Source organism: Chiloscyllium plagiosum, chromosome 1, assembly GCF_004010195.1.
Source record: "Chiloscyllium plagiosum isolate BGI_BamShark_2017 chromosome 1, ASM401019v2, whole genome shotgun sequence".
Classification (NCBI taxonomy): Eukaryota; Metazoa; Chordata; class Chondrichthyes; order Orectolobiformes; family Hemiscylliidae; genus Chiloscyllium; species Chiloscyllium plagiosum.
Genome location: NC_057710.1, coordinates 40,372,467 through 40,395,845, shown reverse-complemented (window position 1 = coordinate 40,395,845; position 23,379 = coordinate 40,372,467). Strand labels below are relative to the sequence as shown.

The window sequence follows — 23,379 nt, the reverse complement described above, 5'->3', positions numbered from 1 at the left end:
TCATATCGCCTATTCCCCCCCCCCATATCTCCTTCCCCGATATCTCCTTCCTCCCATCATGGGCGGCAGGGTGGTTCAGTGGTTAGCACTGCTGCCTCACAGCACCAGCTATCCAGTTTCAATTCCAGCCTCGGGCAACTGTCTTGTGTGGAGTTTTCACATTCTCCCCATGTCTGGGTGGGTTTCCTCCGGATGCTCAAATTTACTTCCACAATCCAAAGATGTGCAAGTTGGGTGAATTGGCTGTGTGAAATTGCCCATGGTGTTAGGCGCATTAGTTAGGGGCAAGTATTGGGTAGGGGAATGAGTCTGGGTGGGTTACTCTTCAGAAGGTCAGTGTGTACTTGTTGTACTGAAGGGCCTGTTTCATTACTGTAGGGAATCTAATCTAATGTCCTTTGCCCCCTGACCTCCTTCACCTCTCTTATCTTACAACCACCCCATATCTCCTTTCCATCCCACCCCCGTTTGACTCAAGCCTGATGCAATCAAAAGCAAGTGCCCTGCCTTGCGCATGCGGTCCTGATTGACACTGCTGTCGACCAATCAGAGATTGGATGCCGGCGTCAAGGGGGATGTGCCTTAGTGTAACCCCTCCCCTTTGCAGCCGTTGCCGGCCGGAGAGCGAGACAGAGGGACGGCGGGGAAGGTCTGGCGGTCTGAGCCTTCAAACATGTCTTCTGGGGACATTAATCAAGAGGCGGAGAAGCTGACCCTGGGTAAGGAGCAGATCCCGTGAAATGGGAAAATCCCGGGGGAGGGTTTGGTGTTCCCAGGCGGCTTCGGCTGGTTGGATGGCCGCTCTTCCTGCCTGGTGGCCTGGGCTGGGTGCTCATCCCTGCCTTATGTGGATGGTTGATGCCTCCAGGGTTTTTGTGGCGTGGCTTCCTTCGACTCCTCAATACTGTACACCTTGCGTTATGTGTTTAGCTATTCCCCCCCGGGCTGCAGCTCTGACCATCGTTGGCATCACACCCAGATAGGCCTGTAAAACTGAAACCAAAACTCTGGCGACAGTGCTTTTCACTCAGTGGTGGCACTGGAGGTTATTTAACCAGCCTTTATTCCTTAATGATTTAGGCCGGTGAGTAATCTGAAATTATTCGAACGTGCTCGACGTGCACAGTCGTGTTCAGCATCATCATTTGGAGGGAGAGGGAGCAAGAATCAAGGTTTCAGTTCTGCTGAGAGGTTAATTTTACTTCTTTCTCCAATGTGACAGTCAGACTTGAGAGTGAGATTCTAGCATTTTCTATTTTTACTTAATTCTATTTTTATTGTCTGTGAGACAGCACTGCCAGTTTTGGCACTCGCCCCAAGATGTTAGTAAGGAGTACTCTGCAAGATCGACAGGGCTGTTTCTGGCATTGTGTGTGTTCTGGTGCTAGGTCAATGCCAGGTGATCAGTCTGGTTTCATTTCTGTCAGACTTCATAGTGATTGATACATCTGAATGGCTCAGAGGGTGGTTGAGAGTTAACCACATTGCTGAGAATCTAGAATCCCATGTAAGCCAGACCAGGGAGGATGGCAGATTTCCAGATGAACCAGAAAGGTTTTCCTGACAACTGACAATGGCTTCATGGTCATCAGTAGATTCCAGACACTTTTTATTGAATTCCACCCTTTGCTGTGGAAGGATTTGAACCCTGATCCCCAGAATGTCAGCTGAGTTTCTAGGTTAATCATCTCATGGTAATGCCACTGGGTTAGTGCCTCCGCACTGAGGAGTGTGATGGAATACTCTCCACTTGTCTGTATGGGTGCAGCATCAACAACACTCAAGAACCTTGACACTATCCAGAGCAAAGCAGGCTTATTTAATTGGCACCATTTCCAACCACCCCCCCCCCCCCCTCCCCCCACCTCACCAAAAATCCTTAGATGGCACCTTCCAGATATATGGGAACACAACCGCCTGCAACTTCCCCTGCAGACCACTCACGATTCTGACTTGAAATATATTAGCGTTCCTTAAATATGACTGCATTAAAATCATGCAATTCCCTCCCTAAGGATGTTGTGAGTCAACCTACAGCATGTGGCTCAAGAAGGCAGCCCACCACCATCTTCTTAAGGACAGCTGTGGATGAGCAATAAATGCTGGCAAGCCAATAACGCCCACATCCCATAGCTGAATTAAAGAAAAGTTGAAGATGGTAGCACGTGATGGTTTTGTCTTGTTGCCATATTTGGTTTAATGCAGCCTTAATGTTAAGGGCTGTCACTCTCACCTCACTCTGGAATTCAGCTGTTTTGTCTCTGTTTGTCCAAGGCTGTGATAAGGTCAGAAGCTGAGTGGTCCTGACTGAACCCTATTTGTATGTCACTGATCAGGTGCTGCTTAATAGCACAGTTAGTGACACCTTCCATCACTTTACTGGCGGTGGCGGGTAGACTGATGAGGCGGTAAATGGCTGGATTGGATTTGTCTTGATTTTTGTGGACGAGACAATCTTGGGCAATTTTCCATATTGTTGAGTAGATGCTAGTGTTCTAACTGTATTGAGGAGAAAGTGAGGTCTGCAGATGCTGGAGATCAGAGCTGGAAATGTGTTGCTGGAAAAGCGTAGCAGGTCAGGCAGCATCCAGGGAACAGGAGAATCGACATTTCGGGCATAAGCCCTTCTTCAGGAAAGGCTGACCTTTCGGGCATAAGCCCTGAGGAAGGGCTTATGCCCGAAATGTCGATTCTAACTGTATTGGAACAGCTTAGCTAAGGGAGCAGCAAGTTCTGGAGCACAGGTCTTCAATACTATTGCCGGAATGTTGTCAGGGTCTGTAGCCTTTGTAGTATCCAGTATCTCGAACTGTTCCTTGATATCATGTGGACTGAATTGAACTGGCTGGAGACTGGTATCTGTAATGCTGGGGACCACTAGAGGAGGCCACAAGGTCAACATGAATCAAATCTATTACATGTAATGTATAATTATAATATTACTCCAGGTGTAAAATCAGTATAGAAAGTCCATTATCAAAGAAGTTAGTGTATCAAGAAGCATGGATGCTATGGGTAAGTATGTTGTTATCCCATGGAATAAAAGGGATGTGACAAAAAGATTGAGTGACTAAGCAGAGAATGATGACCAACAACTGGAGGCAGGTTTCCCTGGAGCCAGTACTGGGACATAGAAAGAGAATATGTTTAAGGTGCTCAATAAGTCTGGTAGAATCTGTAGAGAGAGAAGCGATGAACTTTTCAGGTCAGTGACCTTTCTTCAGTTCTTCATTGGGTTTCCAGCATCCGTGCTATTTTTCTTTTGTTAGTAACAGGACAGTTATTTCTCGATCTACATTAATGGTTTAGATTTGGGCAGACAAGGCACAATTTCAAAATTTGCACATGATGTAAACCTGTAAATGTAATGATTAGTGAAAAGGATAATTATAGACGCTAAGAGGAGATAAACTGACTGTAGCAAAGCTGCCTATGTAGCGGATCAGATTTAGCATGAGATAACTGTTAGTAGAAAGGACAATCAGATGGAATATAAACGGAAGAGTTTAATTCTATAGGCAAAAGCAGCAGAAAGGATCTGTGGATATTTGTGCATAAATTGTTGAAGGTGATGAGACAAAGTAATTAGAGAAGCATATTGGATCCTGGGCTTTAGAAATAGATGTTGGAATGTGAAATCAAGTAAAGTTATGACAAAATCTTTATAAACCATTGGTTTGGCCTCAAGTGAAGTATGGTGTCCAACTCTGGGTATGCACATCAAGAAGGGTATGAAGATTTAGACAGGGTTCAGAAAAGTCTTCTAAGAATTGCTCAAGGATGAGGAACTTCAGGAGTATGCATTGTTTGGAATATCTTGGAACATTTGAGAGTAGAGTTGATAGTGATGTTCAAAATGATGAATAATCTGAACTAATTAAATGGGGAGAAACTGCTCTCATTGATGGAAAGGTCAAAAATTACTGGAGACCAATTTAAGATGAGGTAAAAGGCTAGAGGTGACATGAGGGAAAATGTTTTCATGCAACAACTGTTTAGGATCTGAGATGCATGAAGGGTCTTGTGAGGGTGGGTTGAAGTATGGCTTTCAAAAGATATAAGGTAATTAGACGAAGAGAAGAAAAATCTATGGGGAAAACACAAGGTTGTAGCATTAGATGAGTTGATCTTACACACAAACTCAATTTGCTGTTGTAGATAATATGAATAGACAGTGCATATGTAAATTTTGCCTCCACTGAAACAAGGGAATTTTATAGAATTTAAAAAAAACCAGAAGTAATGTGGAATAGCCAACTCCCAAATATGGCTTAAATCCTTTTTTGAAAAGAGAAAGAACTTGTTAACTAGCTGGTTAAACATTTGATTGGAAGCTATGATGTGGATTTGAATAAAGCATGTTCCTTCTTGTTGACTTTGAGCATGCTGTCTTGGCAGTACATTCAAATGGTGGAAAAATAACAATTAACGTAAAACAATGTGAGATTGGCACAATGGATTTAGCTGTGGTTTTAAAGCTTTTAGGTATCATCGCAGAGAATTTTGGAGTGTTGTTTAATCGTCCCCTTGAAGGTTCAGTTCGTAAAGACAGCAAGGGAGTAGCAGAACCAGATAAGCTAAAGGGTCTCTGATTCAATCTTCGATCTGTTTGGATTAATTGGTTATAGCAATACTAGTAATAAAACAATGCAGATGTCTGGGTTAGCACTTAAGAAGATGACATTTGAGCAACGAATTAAAACATTGCAAATATCTGTGCAAATGCGTATCTCTGGAAGAGAGGGGAGGAGAATATTTAACCATCAAACCTGCAATTTTGGAACATAATACTTCAGTTGAAACTGATGTTATAGTTGTTTACAATTTTGATTTGCCGGTGAACAGTAGCATAACTCAGGTTCATAATTTTGCTGTTCCCCGATTGCTATCATTATAATTTAATGAATCAGCAAAAGTGTTGCATTGTGAAATAGTGCATCAGATTGAATATATTTACACATACAGTTCTTGGCATAGAAAGCACTTTCTAGTGTTTGTGAAGATGCAGTAAGACACAATATAAGTCTAGGTATTTTTCACAAGGTAATAGGCCTCTAACACTTGTGTCTACAGGAATAAGATTTTCAATTTTCATATGTTACAGCTGAACTGTATGTCTCTGGTCGTGAAGGAGATGATGAAACTGGAACAGGAACAAAAGACAAGCCATTTAAAACAGCTCTTTGGGTAAACTTTCAGTCAGTAACAGCATTTGGAATAAATTATTTTTATTAATGAAAATGTATATGGGTTATGAACTGACTCTGTTCCTTTTGTAGGCCTTAAAAGTGGCAGGGAAGGAACCATTCCCAACTATTTATGTGGATTCCCAAAAAGAAAATGAGGTGAATACAAATTATTTTTTAAAAATGTTTTCTTTAATCAATATTCAAATAAAAAAAATCAAATGAATCATTTTGTAGCATACGTAGGTTGATTAAATGGCAGTATCCTGTCCTGGACGCAAATATCATAAAGTTTCATGTTTGACTTATGCTCTGTAATCTTGTTTGGAACAGGAGAGAGAGGTTACAAAGGTAGGCAGTCTGAATGCACCTTCCACAATTCTTCTATGCGGAAAATGGTATACCCTGTATCCACTGGTCCAGTTTTTGCAGTTTACCGTATTCGGAACATATTAGAGGGAACGTTCCAGAACCAGGGATCAGGAGGCTGCCGGAAAGGTCCGTTTCCCATTTAAATGAATGGGTTCGCACCTATCCGCGGTTTCGGGCTTCCATGGTAGGTCTTGGAACATATCCGCCGCGGGTCCAGGGAGGGGGGACACGACTGTATTGGAAAAAGTCCAAAATTGATTGAAGGGCATGCAAGTAAGTAATTCATCTTTTAAGCTAAATGTAGCTTTTTTATATTTTACATTTAATATATATTTTTTATATAAAAGAAAATTATATTAGGTTATGATTAACAATTTCAGTTTTTGGCCAAATGATTCCCAACACTGAATGAAGTACGACCTTTTTTCCTAGAGATATTAAAAATTAAATCATATTAAGACAACTTTATTTGTCAAAAACTGTAATAGGTTCTGTATTGGTCTTTTGGAATTAAATTAGAATAATATTTTTTGATAAATGAATGCAACTTAAATTACCATATTTACAAAGATGAGGTTGTTGAAAGTTCGGACTCTTGCACAAACTTGGATTTGCTTAATCATAATGCAACAAACAAACAAATGAAACTCATTTTCTCTTTGCAGCATTGGGTCAACTTCCACCTTTGGTTTATTTCTTGGACAATGTACATATTAAATAGTCTGTTTGCTTGCTGAGAAACCTGAATGTGACTTTGGGTATTATATGTTCCTTGGTGATGTTCTTGTTTCACCTTGGCGCTATGTTTGTATTGTTTCTTAATTGGCACCATCTTAGCTTTGTCTAAACCTCCGCAAATGGTACTCCCTTTTTTTGAACTTTCTTTGCTTAGGAACTTCAGTTAATAAAGGAACTGTTAATATGTACATTTGATAATCTGTGCTTCTCCTTGGGCCTGAAATAGCTTGACCTTCCTTCAGTCTAATTTTTAATTTATGAAAACCTTGTGTTGTAACCCATACCTTAAACCATAAAACTCCTGAAACCTCTCTGATTGAAGCAAACGTAGGAAACTGTGGGGCACAAATAATGGCTCTTTTTTGGGTAGTGTCACTAAAATTACAATGGTGGGGATTTAATCAATTGTCCCTCTTCTCTATTTGTCTTTATAGACCTAAATTGTTCAATCTGTCCCCATAAGACAAGCCTTTCATCTCTGGAATTCATACCATTTACTTAACATTTGCCTCTTCACCAATTGCTGCACCTGCATGCTTATTTTCAGCAGCTGCTGTAGAGAGACAACCAAGTCTCATTGCATCCCACCTTCCTATTTTATATCATTTGGATAATTTGCCTTCCCATTTTTATGATTTAAAGTTGATAATTTCACATTTATCCACATTATAGTTGTGTCATGCATTTGCCCACTTACTCAAATAGTCCAAATCAACGAAGCATCTCTTCATCCTTCTTGCAGATCGCCCTCCCACCCAACTTTTTGTTCTCTGCAAACTTAAGATATTGTATTGTTTCCCCATCTAAATTACTAATATATATTATGAAAAAGCAATAATTCTTGTGTCACTCCATTTGTCAGTGCCTGCCGATCAGAAAAAGACCGATTTATTCATTCTTTGTTTCCTGTCTGCCAACCTGGTCTCTATACATGTCAGTACGCTACCCTCAATTCCATGCGCTTTAATTTTACATGCTAATCTCTTGTATGGGACTTTATCAAAAGCCTTCTGAAAGTCCAGTTAAATTGCCTCTACTAGGTCCTCCTTATCAATTCAACTAGTTGTATGCGTGAACAATTCCAGTAGAATTATTAAGCATGATTTCTGTTTTTGTCAATGTTCATGCTGACTCTGTCTGATCCTGCTACTGTTTTCCAAGTGCTGTGCTATTAAGGCTTTTATAATAGACTGGAGCAATTCTAAAATACTTGTTGTCAAGCCGCGTGAGTTGTTGATTGAGAAGCTGAGAAACAACAACTGAACTATTGGAGATTGGTCCTTTTGTTGTTGGTGACATCGTTGTTTACCACAACAGTTACAAGATTGCATTTCCCATCTTTCTTTTTAAGCGCTGGGAGGTTATATCAAAGTCACAGATGAAAAGTGTTAGAAAGCTCTGGCAACGGGATCAAATAAAGAACGAATCAAAAGAGAAAAGGGAGGTAAGAAAGTTCTTTATTCATTTTCTACACTTCTCATTTGGACCTTTCCTGCAGTGAATATGCAAGATTTGAATTCATTCAATGCTTACCTTTGATTGGCAGTTTACTTTATCAAGATACTTTCAATTATTTTTGAGGTACAATATAACAACCATACTATGCATTCAATACTAACATGGAAACATACACAAATAGGGGAAGTAAAGGGCCATGTAGCAGTTTTTCTCTCAGCCGAGTGGTTGCATGTTACGGAAATTGATTAATCAATGTTAAATGTTTTATCATTTAGTCTTCAACAGACTTGCATGTGAGGTGATGGAAAGGACTGGATAGCTTTGGAAACAATGGTTCAAAGGCAGAAATCACAAGCTCTAGTGCAGGGCTAGGCAAGGACCCCAAGTCAAGCACAATGGGCTTCCTAATGTCATGTATTCTGGTCAGTGGGCCCTGATGTGTATCCCCTGTTCTGGACTCAGATTTGAAATGATCCTTGTTCCATTTATTCTACATTTATTACATCTCTTTTACAGTCTAGTTTGTAAATCTCAAGTCAGCAAATATCTTCTCAACTTCTCAACAGTCCTTTCCTTTTGGAAAACAAGTCAGATCTTCAGAGCTGAAAATTAAAATCTATTTTTCCTTCACTGTAGAGCTCAAATTCTCAAATTACAGCAGTCTATATATGAAACATTGCTTGCTTGAACAAAAAATAATGTCAGAGACTTGAGGGAACTGGCTGCTATTAATCTATGCCATATGATCTTTGCCCTTCACTCTTAAGACAGCAGCCTGGTATTGAATGTTTTACTCAGTCTTGCGCCAGAGTCTCAGACTTAACCTTGACCTCAAGTCTAAGTCTGCACAGTGGGACTTGATCTGTGATATTTAAAACCATTGGAAATAGGAACAGGAGGAGATTGTTTGGTCCCTCAAGCTTGCTGTGCCCATCAATTGCTCACCCGACATTGCTCACATCGATTTTCCTATCCTTTTCCCTGTAACCCTTGATTCCCCTACTCATCAGCAATCTGTGTATCTCAGCCTTAACTGGACACAAGGTGTCTAATCCCACATTTCTCCGTGGCAATGAGTTTCAAAGACTGACAACCTTCTGAGGGAAGAAATTCCTCCTCATCTCAGTCTTTAATTAGTACTAAATCTTAGAATATGGTCCGAGACTTTCCCAGGAGGGGGAACATCCTCTGAGCATTTAACCTGTCAAGCCCCTTAAGACGTCTATGTGTTTTAATGTGGTCACATCTCATTCTTCCAAGCCCCAATCTGTTTAATCTTTGCTTATTGATCATCCTTCCATTCTAGTGAACCTTCTCTGAACTGCCTCCAATGACATTATATCTTTTCATAAGGAGGACAAAACCACTCTAGATGGTCTCTCACCAGTACTTTGTACATTTGTTATTATCTTATACTCCAATTATCATATACTCCACTGCCTTGAAGTAAGAGTTAACATTCCATTAACCTTCCTGTTACCTGCTGCACCTGTGTGCTAGCTTTTGTTTCGTGCACAGGTGCTCCCAAGTCCCTTTGCAGCTTTCTGCAGTTTTTCTCCATTTGAATAATGTTTTCTTTTTTTCACCCTTCAAAATGAGCAACTTCACATTTTCCCACATTACACTCCATTTGCTAACTTTTTGCCCACTTATCAATTTTTTTTTCCCTGTGAGAGGGATACAAAATTATTTGTATCCCTCTCACAACTGACATTAGTGATGTCTTCAAATTTGACAACAGTACATTCACTTCCTTCCTCAAAGTCATTAAGGTACATTGTAAACAGTTGCAGTCGCAGCACTGACCTTGATGGAACTCCCACTGGTCGTGGGTTGCCAACCTGAAAAAGATCCCTGTTTCTCCACTCACTGTTTCCTGCCCATTAGCTAATTCTCTCTATCATACCAATGTACTATCTCTAACACCGTGGGCTTATCTTATCCTTTGTGATATACCATATTGAACATGTTCTGGAAGTTCTGGCTCTACTCTGTCCACTTTGCTTTCAACTTCCTCCAAAGACTCTTAATTAGCTGGACATTATTTCTCCTCCCTGAAGCCATGCTGACTCTGCTTGATTATGATTTTCCAAAAGTTCTGTTATTCTTTAATAATTAATTCAAATACTTCTCCAACATTAATGTTAGGCCAATTGGCCTACAATTACCAGCTTTTTGCCTGTTTCCCTTTTCGAATAGGAGTGTCACATTAGCAATTTTACAATCCGCCCATAAAGTGAGTTACCACCGGTAAACAATGATCAGTGGTTTTAATTTAAACCAAATATTGTTGAGTAGAAAAATACTTAGATCAGTGGTAGTGTTAGCTTTAATCCAAGTCCTCCTCTTGGGATGAGTTATTGCTTCCCTTCAAGCTATGCAAGTTTTAGATTAAGTGAATTTAAATTTGTATTTGACACAGGTCCTCACTGTAAAACCCATGAAATGGTATTGGTAGTCCTTCGACTACTAGGAAGAATATAATTGGAAAATGGAAGTAGTTTTTTTTTCTGAAGTTATGTTTTGTTGCATTTTAACGCAAAATAAATGCTTTTATTTTCCTATGGCCACCACTTGATAATTTATGAATAATTTGATGTCATGGAATTTTTCTCTCTAAGTTAAATATTGAAACAAACTCAAAATTCATGTTGCGTTCTAGAGATTAGAACGAGAAAAACTGGCCAAGTGCAGTACAATGCTCCGAATGCATCAAATCTGAGGGATTACCTATATTAGTTTAAATTTAAACAGGTGGAATCCCTTTTTAGAAAAGAGAAGACAATAGGGAGACCAGATGTAGAGCTTAAAGATTATGAATAATTTGGACAGTATCTCTCAAGAGATTGTTTCTACTTAGAGGAGAATTGCTATAAACAGTGATAAATTAAATAAAGAAGTGAGGAGAAATTTCATTTTTAAGTGATTGGTAACCAGATGAAGTGTTTGAGGCATGACAAAGCTGCTCCTTTTAACAAGGTTATGCTGTCTTGGTCTCTTTTTCAGAGAAGTCGTAAACGACACAGACTCCCTTCTGGAGTTGAAGGGTTTTAGTGCCAATTTGATAATAGCGAACAGATACGGCCACAGGATGTAAGTTTGCTCGCTGAGCTGGAAGGTTTTCAAATGAAAACAAACCTTCTAGCTCAGTGAGCAAACCTTCATCCAGAACCTCAACCTGAGCCACAAATCTTCTCAAAACTTGCTAGATACTGCCTCAGGCAGAAAGCTTTCAAGTTTAAAAGAAACACTTGTACAATGAAAGGGTTCTCCCAGCTCAGCTTTGCTCTGGTTTGGTTTTTAGCAGGAATGTGAAAAAAGCTGCTGGACCAAAAGAAGTAGGTCCAGGTTGGTTCTCTCTTCTCTCTCTGACTTCTATCCTGTAAGAACATGTGTTTGGTTTTACCTTTTGTGCCAAGGGGTGTTCATGAGGATTGTTGCAAGTATTTGGAACAACATTAAGTTGAGATGATCTGTTGAGTTTTCAGATAGGTTAGGTTATTCGTTATTCTGTTTTCTGTTGTCTGTGTTTCATTCAATAATCTTGTAAATAAATTCTGTTTTGTTTAAAAGTCAGTGGTTTGACCAGCGGCATCTCTCCTGGAATATCCACTCTACGCCTGCTTAAAACAACAAGCAAAATTAGGTTCTGGGTGAACTTCTCGAAATGCTTTGGTGGGGTCTGGCCTGGTCCATAAGAGGCAAATATCTTAGATGCTTTTCAAAGAAAGATTTAACTCTTAATAAAATCAAGGTGTAGTAACCATGCTCCTACCAGACCGTATGGCTGCTTTTTCATTTACAGAGAGGCAACTGGAGGTGATTTAATTGTAGGTCACCACACCTTGGGCAAGGGGAGAGGCTAAGAGGGTATGTCCTTCATGGTAACCTTAGCTGGCGTGGAAACTGAACCCATCTAGCTAGCTGAGTTAACCGACCCCCTTTCATAAGGAGTAATAAGGGAAAAGGAATCAAAAAGATGGCAAGGATGAGATGTGGTGGATGAAATGTGCTGAGATGTGAAACGTAAACATCAGGGCAGACATTTTGGCAGAATCATCTGTTTCTGTGTAGTTTCCATTTAATACGTGGAACTCTAGTAGCTTGGGTTGGTATGTGTGTTCCAAATTGTGTGGACCCAATGGTATTTGCAAACGTTTTAAGAGTGGGATATACATTTAACTTTGATCTGGACAAACCGATTTTATTTAAAAATCTGCTTTCTTTTCAACAGCATGAAGATGCATTACGGAGAGAGAAAAATTTGGAGGAGGCCAAAAAGATAGTCATTAAACTGGATGTTACTCTTGGAGAACCACAGCAGGTAATGGGCAAAACCAATTGCAAATTGATAATGCATCAGCTTTAATGTGCAATGAATAGGCAATAATCTGTCTTCGTCCATGACATTGTTGACTACTGTTGGTTAACCCTCCGTTTCACAAGGGGTCAAGAAGCAAATAAAGGTGTATGCCCCACTTTCCAATTTCAGCTCAATAAAATAATACTTTCGTTGTGTTGCAGTGTAATTTTGTCACCAGTATACCAGTATCAATTATTAGTAGAGAAATTGAAGTCTACTTAGTCAACCAGTTTAGTAATTAATATACTTCCTGAGTAAACCAATGTAAAGTACCAAACTGTCTCTTCATGATTGGGCTGATCAAGACAAGTAAATTTATAGCCAATTTAAATCATAAAAGAATGATTTCATCATTGGTTGTCTTAAAGCTGTGTTTCGAAAAGTGTGGCCCTGGAAAAGCACAGCAGAACAGGCAGCACCTGAGGACCAAGAGATTCGACCTTTCAGGCATAAGCCCTTTCTCAGGAATATATTGGGGGGGGGCACTAAGAGATAAATAGGCAGTGGGGGGAAAGGTAGCTGGGAACGTGATAGGGAGGTGCATGTCAGGGGTGATAGCGATAGGGTAGAATAAAAAGGTGGGAAGGAAGATGGACAGTTCAAGAAGGCGGTGCTAGGTTTAGGGGGTTGGATCTGGGATGAGATAGGGAAGGGAAGATTAGGAAACTAGTGAAGTTGATGTTGATGCCAATACCGTGTGGTTGAAGGGTTTGAAGAACATGAAGTGTACATATAATGAGAAGGAGAAATGGGTGAAATAAATTATTGCTCCAAACGTTAAGTTTCTTTCGCTTGCGCAGAAGACTTCAAAAAAAGACGAGCACACCTATTATTTTATTTGCAGGCAGAGAGGCGATGAGTGACAACCAACCAGAGTGGAGGAAGGCAAATAGTGCAGGAGTCCCGTTTGACTGTTGTTCTCTCCTGACAGATTTACCATTTTGGATATTGTTGGAGCTTGGCACATTGGCACCTTGGCACATTGAGTGGCTGTAGTGAACAAGAGGGGAAGAAGAAGAATGGCAGAACTGTTGTTACACGGGATTCAATAGTAAGGGCTGCAGTTGTTTCCGCAGCCACAAGAGAGACTTCAAGAGACACACGCTTATCTTGTCTTAGAGTCAAGGATGCCTCAGTAGGTCATAGTACATATTGGTATCAAAGCATTGGTAAAAATGGATGCGGTCCTAAAAACAGTTTAGGGAGTTAGGGTGTAAATTATAAGGTAGCGATCTCAGGATTATCACCAACATCGCATGTTAGGCAGGGCATACCAAATGAATACATAGATGGAGTCATGAAATAGGTGGGAAGGGTTCAGATTCCTGGGACACTATGCCCAGTTCTGGAGAAGGAGGACTGGTTGGCACTTGGACTAATGTCCTTCGGTCCATTTTTTTCTGCTGCTGTCAGGGAGGGTTTAAACTAGAATGACAGGGATCTGGAAACCTGAGCAGAGAGACAGAGAATAGGGAGAAACAAGGATAGAAACAAAAGAACAGAAGCTAAGAGGCAAAAATGGAAGGCAAGAAAAACATGGGATAAAAACAAATGAGGCCATCGTGCAAAATAATGCTAAGATGACTAATGAGATTAAAAAGACAGGTCTAAAAGCTTTGTGACTTTATACATGGAACATTCACAGTGAGGATGATGAATTAGCAATACACATCGATGTAAATGGTTATGATAGCATTTTGATTACAGAGAATGGGAATCAAACAACCAGAGCTATTTGTTATTTAAGAAAGACGGGAAAAAATGGAATAAATGTGGGATAACATTAATAGTAAAGGATGAAATCAGTGCAACAGTGAGGCAAGGCACTGGCTCACAAAAACATGATCTGTACTCGGTGGAGGAGATAAGAAACACCAGGAGGCAGAAAACGTTGGAATTGTCTATAGGCTCCATACATATTGGAGATTGGATACTTTCTAACCAACCCGTTTGGATGTATTACGATGCACCTCTGGAGCAAGTGGGATTGACCCAGACTTCCTGGCTCTGACGTAGGGACACTTCCATTGTACCACAAGAGCCCTTAAGAAGTCACCCTTGCTTACACACAATCTATCACGCACAGGTCAGCCACTTCCAGTTAGGGAGTTGAATGTCGATCTCCCATCTGACAGACATGGATATGAAATACGACATTAACAAGGGGCATTCCAAGTAGTAGAAACTTAAGGGAAGGCATTAAACAAGAAATCAGCTGCTTGTAATTACGGTGCACCTCTAATCATGGATGACTTTAATTCATGTATAGATTGGGCAAATTATCTCGCAATTCCAGAATTTACTGCCCATTCCCCTTGCGAAACTGATGTTGAGCTGCCTTGTTGAACTGCTGTAATCCATGTTTATTAACTCGATTGCACAAAGGCCAGCATGGATTTATAAAAGTCAAATGTGCGTAGCATATCTAGTTGAGTTTTCTGAGGATGTAACTAGTAGAATAGGTAAGGAACAACCACTGAGTGTGGTGCATTTGTATTTTCAGAAGGTTTTTGAAAAAGTCCCATATAAGTGATTAGTGTTTTTCGACTAATATTGTTGTATTATATGCACGTAATCTTTAAATGTTAAATATTATCTATCCACTGTTGATTCCTTTCGTAAGGTTCCCCAATCGACCTGTACCAATCCATGCCTCTCACTCTTGGATTTCCCTTTATTTTGATTCAGCATCTTGGTTTCAGATTTCACGTATTTTTGCAATCTTAGTGAAGAATTCCATCATATTATGGTTATTCTTCACCAACAGACCCCAACGAACAATCCTTTTTAATTGTACAGTACCCAGTCTTCGTTCTCTGGTTGAGACAGAGGATCAGCCATGATCATACTGAATGGCAGAGCAGGTTTGAAGACCTGAGTGGTATACTCTTGCACCTAACTTCTGTTTTCTTTTGTTCTGCTGTGGAAGTCTTCTTGTTCACACTTTGGACAAAACTTCCAGGTTGCACTTCAAATGCGTGAAGTTGTATCAGTGTTAAGTAGAAGCTGGTTCCTTACACTAAGTGGATAGTAACATTGAATTTGCTTAACAACAGTTACCGGAGATTGGGGGGGGAGGGGGGGGGTGGGATTCAAGGTGGCAGCGACCCAGTAGGCCTGGGTCTGCTGAGCTCTGCCCAGGACCCAGGCAAAGTGGGGTACCTACCCTCCCCTCACTTTTTAAACTACTGAAAATAGCTTTTTCCCAGCAGCTACAGTCATTTAGCAGTTTAATACATTTTAACATGACCAAACATAAAGGACCACGAAGTTCGCAACAAGCAGGGACCCACCCTCCCTCACAGCAACAGATGCATCCGCAGCCACCTTGGGTAACCTATCTGCGGAGGCGAGCCTGATCTCGGAGTTTAAGCTCCGAGAGAAGATCGATGCATTGATTGAAGAGACCCAGTCCAGGTGGGAGTCATGCTGCAGAAGCACGACTGAGAGATCGCGAAACTCAGGCAGCGTGTTGGAGGGTCAGAGCAACGGGCTGTGCCCTCTGAGACTGTTGCTGAATCATCCGAAAATCATGGTTGTCGGAAAAATATTTGGTTACTGGGCCTTCCCGAACGGGAGGAGGAAGACCAGCTTGCTGACTTTTTGGAGCAATGGCTCTCTCAACTGCTGCAGCTGGAGTCTGAGTTAGGCCGGGTGCGGGTTGAGCGGGCCCACTGGGTTGTTGTGCGCAGGCTCGAGTCAGATCAGTGCCCCTGCCTGGTCCCAGTGCAACTCCAGCACTACAGGGAAAAACAAGTGTTGCTGGAGGCCTCCAGAGTTTTGGGGAAGAATCCCCAAGCCATGGTATACAAGAGATCCCAAATAATGCTGTTCCAGGGCTTTTTTCCGGTTGTGGTACGCAAGAGGAAGGTGTTTGACGAGGTAAAGAAGCGTCTGAGGGACTTAAATATTCGGTACTCTATGCGATACCTGGCAACGCTGAGCTTCAGTCATGGATGGTATGTGTATAATTTCAGATCGCCGGAAAAAGCAAAAAGAATCTTTGGATGCTCTCAAATAGACTGATGGACTTGAACTTTTAGATTAGATTAGATTAGATTACAGTGTGGAAACAGGCCCTTCGGCCCAACAAGTCCACACCGACCCGCCGAAGCGAAACCCACCCATACCCCTACATTTACCCCTTACCTAACACTACGGGCAATTTAGCATGGCCAATTCACCTGACCCTACACATCTTTTGGACTGTGGGAGGAAACCGGAGCACCCGGAGGAAACCCACGCAGACACGGGGAGAACGTGCAAACTCCACACAGTCAGTCGCCTGAGGCGGGAATTGAACCCGGGTCTCAGGCGCTGTGAGGCAGCAGTGCTAACCACTGTGCCACCGTGCCGCCCACTAACTATATGAACAATGACTTTATTTTACCCCCTTTCCCTCCTCCCTCCCCCTTCTGTTTTCCATCTATCCTTGGGGGGGGCTTCTTTCTTTTAACTCTTATCTATAACTCGCTTCATTTATCCGGTTGTTGGGGAATGTTTCTGAGGTTTTGTTTTCCTTAATATTTGCTGGGATTGTAACTTTATATATTTTATTTTATGTTGCTGTTTTGTAAAGAGTGCCTAGGTAATAATGTGGAGGAGACAGGTTGGTTGCCCACTTCTAATTCTTGTATTATAAGACATTGGCATTTGTTTATCTTACTTTGTAATGTCTGGGCCGAGGTATGGCTCTAGCTGGGAGGTGTTCTGGTGGGATTACTGGAAGGTAGGAGTGCCCGTATGGACAAGGGAGAAAGTCTCCTTTTGATTATGTCTTATATATTTTTAGGAGTAGTTTTTATTTGTTTTGATTTAATTGTTTTAAAGTTTGTATTTTTAAGTTGATATGAATTGTTTATGGTCTCTACCCGATGCTTTTTGAGTGGGGTTCTTCCTCCTGGGGGGATCTTGGACTTTCTTGAACGATCATGGCTAGTCATTCGTTTAAATGGTGCACCTGGAATGTCAAGGGGAGCCATTCGCCAATTAAAAGGAAAAATATATTATCAAGTTTTTAAAAAAAGAGGGGGTTGATGTAGCCCTTTTGCAGGAGACACATCTACTTGATAAGGAGCATTCGAAGCTGCAGCAGGGAGGATTTGGTCAGGTGTTCTTTTCACCTTTTAGCTCAAAAAGTATCCAGAAGAATCTTCCCTTCCAAATGCTAAGCCAGATAAAAGATGAGTCCGGACGGTATATATTACTTAAAGCCCTAATATTTGGAGAGGAGTACAGGATTTTGAATGCATATTGCCCCTCGACGCATCCTTTTAAATTTGTAACAGATGCGCTCTCCAAGTTGGTGGCTCTTGGGGTGTGTCACATAATTATAGGGAAAGATTTTAATTGTATTATCGATCCCAAGGTGGACAGGATACCTAGGAGCTCTGCGAGTATATCTCTGAGATCTAAGCAGTTGGCTGATCTTAATAGGGAGTTGGAACTGGTAGATGTGTGGAAGTGTTTCTACCCTGAGGGTAGAGATTTTACTTTTTATTCTAACCCACACAAGTGTCATACCAGAATCGATATGTTTTTGTCCCCTCGACCTTTCTGAATTCGATATTGTCTTGTAAAATAGGGAATTAACTATTTCTGACCACGCAGCAATGTATATGGAGGTCAAGACTAGTGATGACAATGGGTTCCTGACATTGGCTTATGGACCCTTTCCTATTGAAGGATAGTAAGTTCATCGAATATTTCTCACAGAAATTTAAAACTTTCTGGGTTATCAATTCAGTAACCCATCGGTGATGTGGGAGACTGCTAAGGCATATGCGCGCAGCTTGGTTATCTCATATTATGCGAGCCGGAGAAGACAAAAGGGAGAACAACAGTGTCTGCTTGAGGCTCGCCTGAAGGCAGCTGCAATAGCATATGTTGATAGGCCGTCCATTATTAAATTACAGCGGATTACAGCCCTCTAGGCTACTTTGAATACTGCACTTACTCAAAAAGCAAAGAGGGAGATACTGTTTGCGAAGCAGAGATTATTGGAACACAGCGATAAGCCTGGCAGGTATCTAGCATACCTTGCTAGAAATAAGAAGTTTCCCGAATCCATTACATCTATTAGAGAGGGTGTTGGTACCCTGACTTGTGATGCTAAAAAGATCAATGGAGCCTTTAGAAAGTTCTGCTTCAAGTTGGTTAAGGGTTGTGAGGATAGACCGAGGAAGATGGAGTCTTTTTTAAAAAATCTGGCCCTCTTGGGCTGAATCTTGGAGCAGATGTCGCTTTTGAATGTCCCCTTGACAACTCAGGAGGACCAGGAGGCAGTGGGGCAGCTCCAGAGCGGTAAAGCGCCCGGGCCAGACAGATTCCAGGCTGAGTTTTATAAAGAATTTATAGACGCGTTGACCGGACCACTTAGAGATATTTAATTATTCATATAGTTAGGGTAGCCTCCCACCTTCCCTGAGAGAAACAAATATCTCTCTCATCCTTAAGAAAGGAAAAGCCCCAGATGACTGTACTTCGTATAGACCTGTGTTCTTATTGAATGTGGACTTTAAAATTCTCTCAAAAATGTTGGCATTAAGATTGGAGAGGGTTTTACCATTTATTATAAAAGAGGATCAGATGGGGGTTTATCAAGGGTCGCAGATCTACTAATAATATAAAGAGTGTTAAACATGGTTAAAAATCACACAACAGGTTATAGTCCAACAGGTTTAATTGGAAGCACACGAGCTTTCAGAGCGTCGCTCCTTCATCAGGTGGTAGTGAAGGGCTCAATCCTAACACACAGAATTTATAGCAAAAATTTACAATGTGATGTAACTGAAATTATACATTGACAAGTCTGCCAGCAGGGAGCAATACCGGGATTAGTCGAATCCCTAAATGCAGAGAAGGCATTTGATCGGACAGAATAGTCTTATCTTTTTTATACTATGGAAAGATTTGGCATTGGGGAGGTCTTTACCAAGTGGGTCGCAGTATTATATAACAACCCTAAACCAGCAGTGATTACCAACGGCATAACATCGGATAGTTTTTAGTTTTAGTATTGACAGAGGTTGTCGTCAAGGATGCCCTCTCTCACCACTAATATTTACACTAATGATTGAACCACTGGCGGAAGCTATCCAAACTGACCCTAATATAACGCCCCCGGTAGTAGGATTGGGTAAGCATAAAATCACTCTTTATGTGGACGACGTCTTTCTTTTCTTAAATGACCCATTGATATCTGTGCCCCACTTAATTCAACTGGATAACTTATTGGTATGTTCTCAGGTTACAAAATTAACTTTATGAAATCAGAGGCCATGCCACTAGGAGGTCTTACCAGCATATCCAATTTTCCAGAAGAATCACGCTTCCCCTATCGGTGGTCACTGGGAGGTTTTCACTATTTAGGTATTTTTATTACCCTAGTGTTTGGTGAGCTGTACAAAGCTAATTATATACATTTATTAGAGAAAATAAGGCAGAACCTCCAACTGGGAAGATCTCCCGATATCCTGGCTAGGAAGAATAGTTTTTATCAAGATGAATATTCTATCTCGCCTATTATACTCCATGATGTTTGCCAAGACAGACGCTCAGACAAGCTTTATGGTTGGCTTGGCTCCTTTATTTGGAATCATAGACGGATCCTTATGAAATTAGATAAATTGCAGCTCCCACAAGTAAGGGGAGGTCTAGATTTTCCGGATTTCAGAAGGTACTAACTGGGTTCTCTGTTATTGTATGTGGCTGATTGGTTGGATTTGGTTGGATGTTGAGTCTTCCCAAGCAAAATATCACCTCATCAATTTATTATTTATGGATAAGATGAAAGTTATTACGGATCATTGTATTTAATACAATTGGGTTTTTACAATCAAAACTTGGAGGATGATGCGACAGGATGAAGGTAATTTACAAAAAAATTCCCCTTCTACTCCTATAGTGGGAGCGTTGGGATTTCAGCCAGGCTTGACTGACGCTGGATTTAAAATTTGGGAGTCCAGAGGCATCTCCTGTTTGGGAGACCTGTTTGATGGGGAGGTCATGATGTCCTCCTAACAGTTGCGTCAGAAGTTTGGGTTGCCGAGCAAGGACCTTTTTCGATATTTTCAAGTACGAGACTTCATACAAAAAAAAGTACATTGATGACTAATCTATACAAATCAGATATGGAAAGGAGAGTGCTTCGGCCGATGGGTGCACCTCAGTCAGTACTCTCTACCACTCGCTAGGTAATAAGGTTTTGAAGGGCGTGGAACAGTTATATAAAACCTAGAATCAAGAATTAGGGATAGAGATCTCCTTGGAGATGTGGGAGAATATCTGGGAAAATACCAGGAACATCTCAGGTGAATTGGCTATGCTAAATTGCCCGTTGTGTTAGGTGTAGGGGGATGGGTTGCTGTTCGGAGGGTCGGTGTGGACTTGTTGGGCCGAAGGTCCTGTTTCCACATTGTAAATAATCTAATCTCTATCTGTAATAGAACTCAGGCTATTCAATTGAAGATACTTCATAGGGCTCATATGGCACCAGAGTGGCTTGCAAAGTGGAGCATCCCCAATGTGCCCGAAATGTAAAATAGAAGTTGGTACTCTCACTCATTGTTTCTGGATATGCCATAAGATTCGTAGATATTGGACAGTGTAGCGAACACCTTGGCAAAGATTTTGGGAATGGAGATTGGGTCGGACCCAGTGTCTCCCCTTTTGAGCTTTCCAAATTTTCCTTCTCTAGATACATAAGGGAAGAAACTATTTACTATCCTTTCCTTTTGTGCGAGGAAAGATATTTTAGTAAGTTGGGTATCGGAAAGTCCCCCAGGACTTTCGAATTGGCATAGGATAGTTATAAATTATATTCCCCTGGACTTCCTTATGAATATGGTGCACCAAAAACAGAAGTATTTTATAGAACATGGCAGCCCTTTTTGAACTACACCGATGCAGATGTATCGGCCGTAATGTTTAGCTTTGAGGGTGATGTTCGTTGGTTCGGGGGCCCATGGGAGGAAGAATCCTGTATAAATACGGGTTTCATTATGACTTGATATAATTTTATTTTGAACACTTATTTATTTAATTATTTACCTTTTTTTTTTCTTTTTTGTTGTTAGTAATGTTCGATACTGTAGTCTTTTTATGTAATCTTTTTTTATAGCTTGTTTTATGTTTTGGTAGTTTGTAGAGTAAATTAGTAGTTAGTTTTTAAAAAAAATTATATTGGTGCTGTTATACTGTAAAGTGGATACACTATTTTGTATTAATTTTGTAAAAAAGCTCAAATCTTTTTCTTTTCATTACAAAAAAAACAGCAGTTACTACAGTTAAGCATGTTGGGTAGATTTAAACACCCTTAAGGTGCCATCTGATGACAGTCAAGATGTTGCTTTTGTAGTACAGGACCTGATGAAATATGAAGTTGGCTTAAGGTGAGGTCCGTCTGGGTAGGAAGAAAAGAGCTAGTTTTGATTAGTGGATCAGATCCAGTGTGCAGAAGATTGGCATTAGTTAAGTGGGAATAATCATTATATTGCAGAATATGTGGGACAGAACAGTTTAAGGAATACTAACTGTGCAACTTGACAAGATGCCACCAATGTGAGAGAAGGGCAATTTTGTTGTACCAAGTCTCTGCACCTTACTTTCTCATTGACTAGTAAGAACAATAATGCTGGCAATTCAGATCCATTATTTCCTGGATGCACCTGATGGTGCTGTGTCCTGAAACTGAAAAAAACCCTGAACTAGGCACAGCAATTCGTTTCATAGTTTCGCATGGTTCATGTCTTGCCTTTTGGATTGAACTTGTTATATTTCTCCAGTAAGTAAGTGCAAGTCCAAATAATTTCTATTGGGGTTCTGAGTTTGAGAGTCTAAATTCGATGTGTTTTTTCATCAAACTGTTTTTAATTTTTTTATTATTGTCAATTTCATAGATAAAAATCCGAGACACAGAAGCACACAGAGGGCAACGAGTGAAGATCTTTGGCTGGGTCCACAGATTGCGGAGACAAGGTTTGTATTCTGTTTTTCAAAATAACTTGCATATCAGCCTCGGAAAGAGGATAAGAATTCTTGCTTTTGCAAGGACACACTTTTCTATATGTAATGTTCATAATTGCGCTCCAGTCCTTTCAACTTTGGCCTGAAGGTTTTCTTCGTTAAACTGTAGCATTGAAACTTGCTATCTGGAAGATCACCCACTTTAGATCCAAATGAGCAGCGATGAACTTTTAATATTTTTCTGAAACATCACTGAAGCACTTACTAGCTCTCTTCTTTCCATCAGCAAAAGACCAAATATTTTTTCCCATGATAGGTCCCATTGTATGCTATGATGTTCCTGGACAAACTGGTATTCATAGAGTCATACAGTACAGAAGAGGCCTTTCAGCCCATTGAGTCTACTCCCAAAATGTGCTAAACCTACACTATTCCCACATTCTAGCACTTTGCCCATAGCCTTGAATATCATGGCATTAAGTATTTTTTTAAAGGCTGTGATGTTTCCCATCACAACTATCCTTCCAGGCAGAGCATTCTAGACCCCTGCCAATCCAGGTGGAAAACATTTTTCTCAAGTCCCCTGTAAACCACCTGCCTTTCATCTTAAAATTGCCCCCTTATTACTTACCCTTCAATTAAAGGGATCAGCTGATTTCAGTATAGGCTGCCCATGCCCCTCATAATCTTTTATACCTCTATCAGGTCCCCTCTCGACCTCCTCTGCTCCAAAGAAAACCTGAGCTTTTCTCGCCCCTCTTTGTAACTTAGGTGCTTCATCCCAGGCAACATCGAGGTGAATCTCTCCTGCACCATCTCCAGTGGAACCACAAACTTCCTATAATGTGGTAACTAGAACTGCAGACACACTCAGGCTGTGGCCTAACCAAACATTTGCACAGTTCCAACATAATCTTCCTGCTCTCATTATCTGTGCCTCAACTGATAAAGGTAAGTATCCCATACACCACCTTAACTGCCCTTTCCCTCTGTTGCCATTCATTGAGTACTGCTTCATCTTGTTACTACTTCCAAAGTACATCACCTCACCTTTATCAGGGTTACATTCCATCTGCCATTGATCTGCCTCTCCTCCTGTGACTTAAGACCTTCTTCCTTACTGTCAACCACCAAGTCAATTTTCATGTCCTCTACAAACTAATTTATCATGCCTTCCCACATTCCAATCTGCATTGTTTGTACATATCACAAACAATCAGAGACCCAGCACTGATCCCTGTATTATGCCACTGGACACCGGCCTCCAGTCTCTCAGCCTTCTGCCATCAGCATCTG

At 40.9% G+C, this 23,379-nt stretch overlaps 1 protein-coding gene across 1 annotated transcript in view; it reads left to right on the top strand.

Annotated features, from left to right (window-relative positions):
• Positions 1-591: 591 nt before the first annotated feature.
• Positions 592-23,379, top strand: part of nars1 (asparaginyl-tRNA synthetase 1) — a 47,507-nt gene continuing 24,719 nt past the window's right edge. Inside the window, exons 1-6 of the mRNA XM_043676047.1 lie at positions 592-719; positions 5,105-5,187; positions 5,280-5,345; positions 7,648-7,740; positions 11,989-12,078; positions 22,017-22,095. Coding sequence (XP_043531982.1) covers positions 674-719; positions 5,105-5,187; positions 5,280-5,345; positions 7,648-7,740; positions 11,989-12,078; positions 22,017-22,095 — 457 coding nt within the window. The 5' untranslated portion in view covers positions 592-673. The remainder of the gene's footprint in view (positions 720-5,104; positions 5,188-5,279; positions 5,346-7,647; positions 7,741-11,988; positions 12,079-22,016; positions 22,096-23,379) is intronic.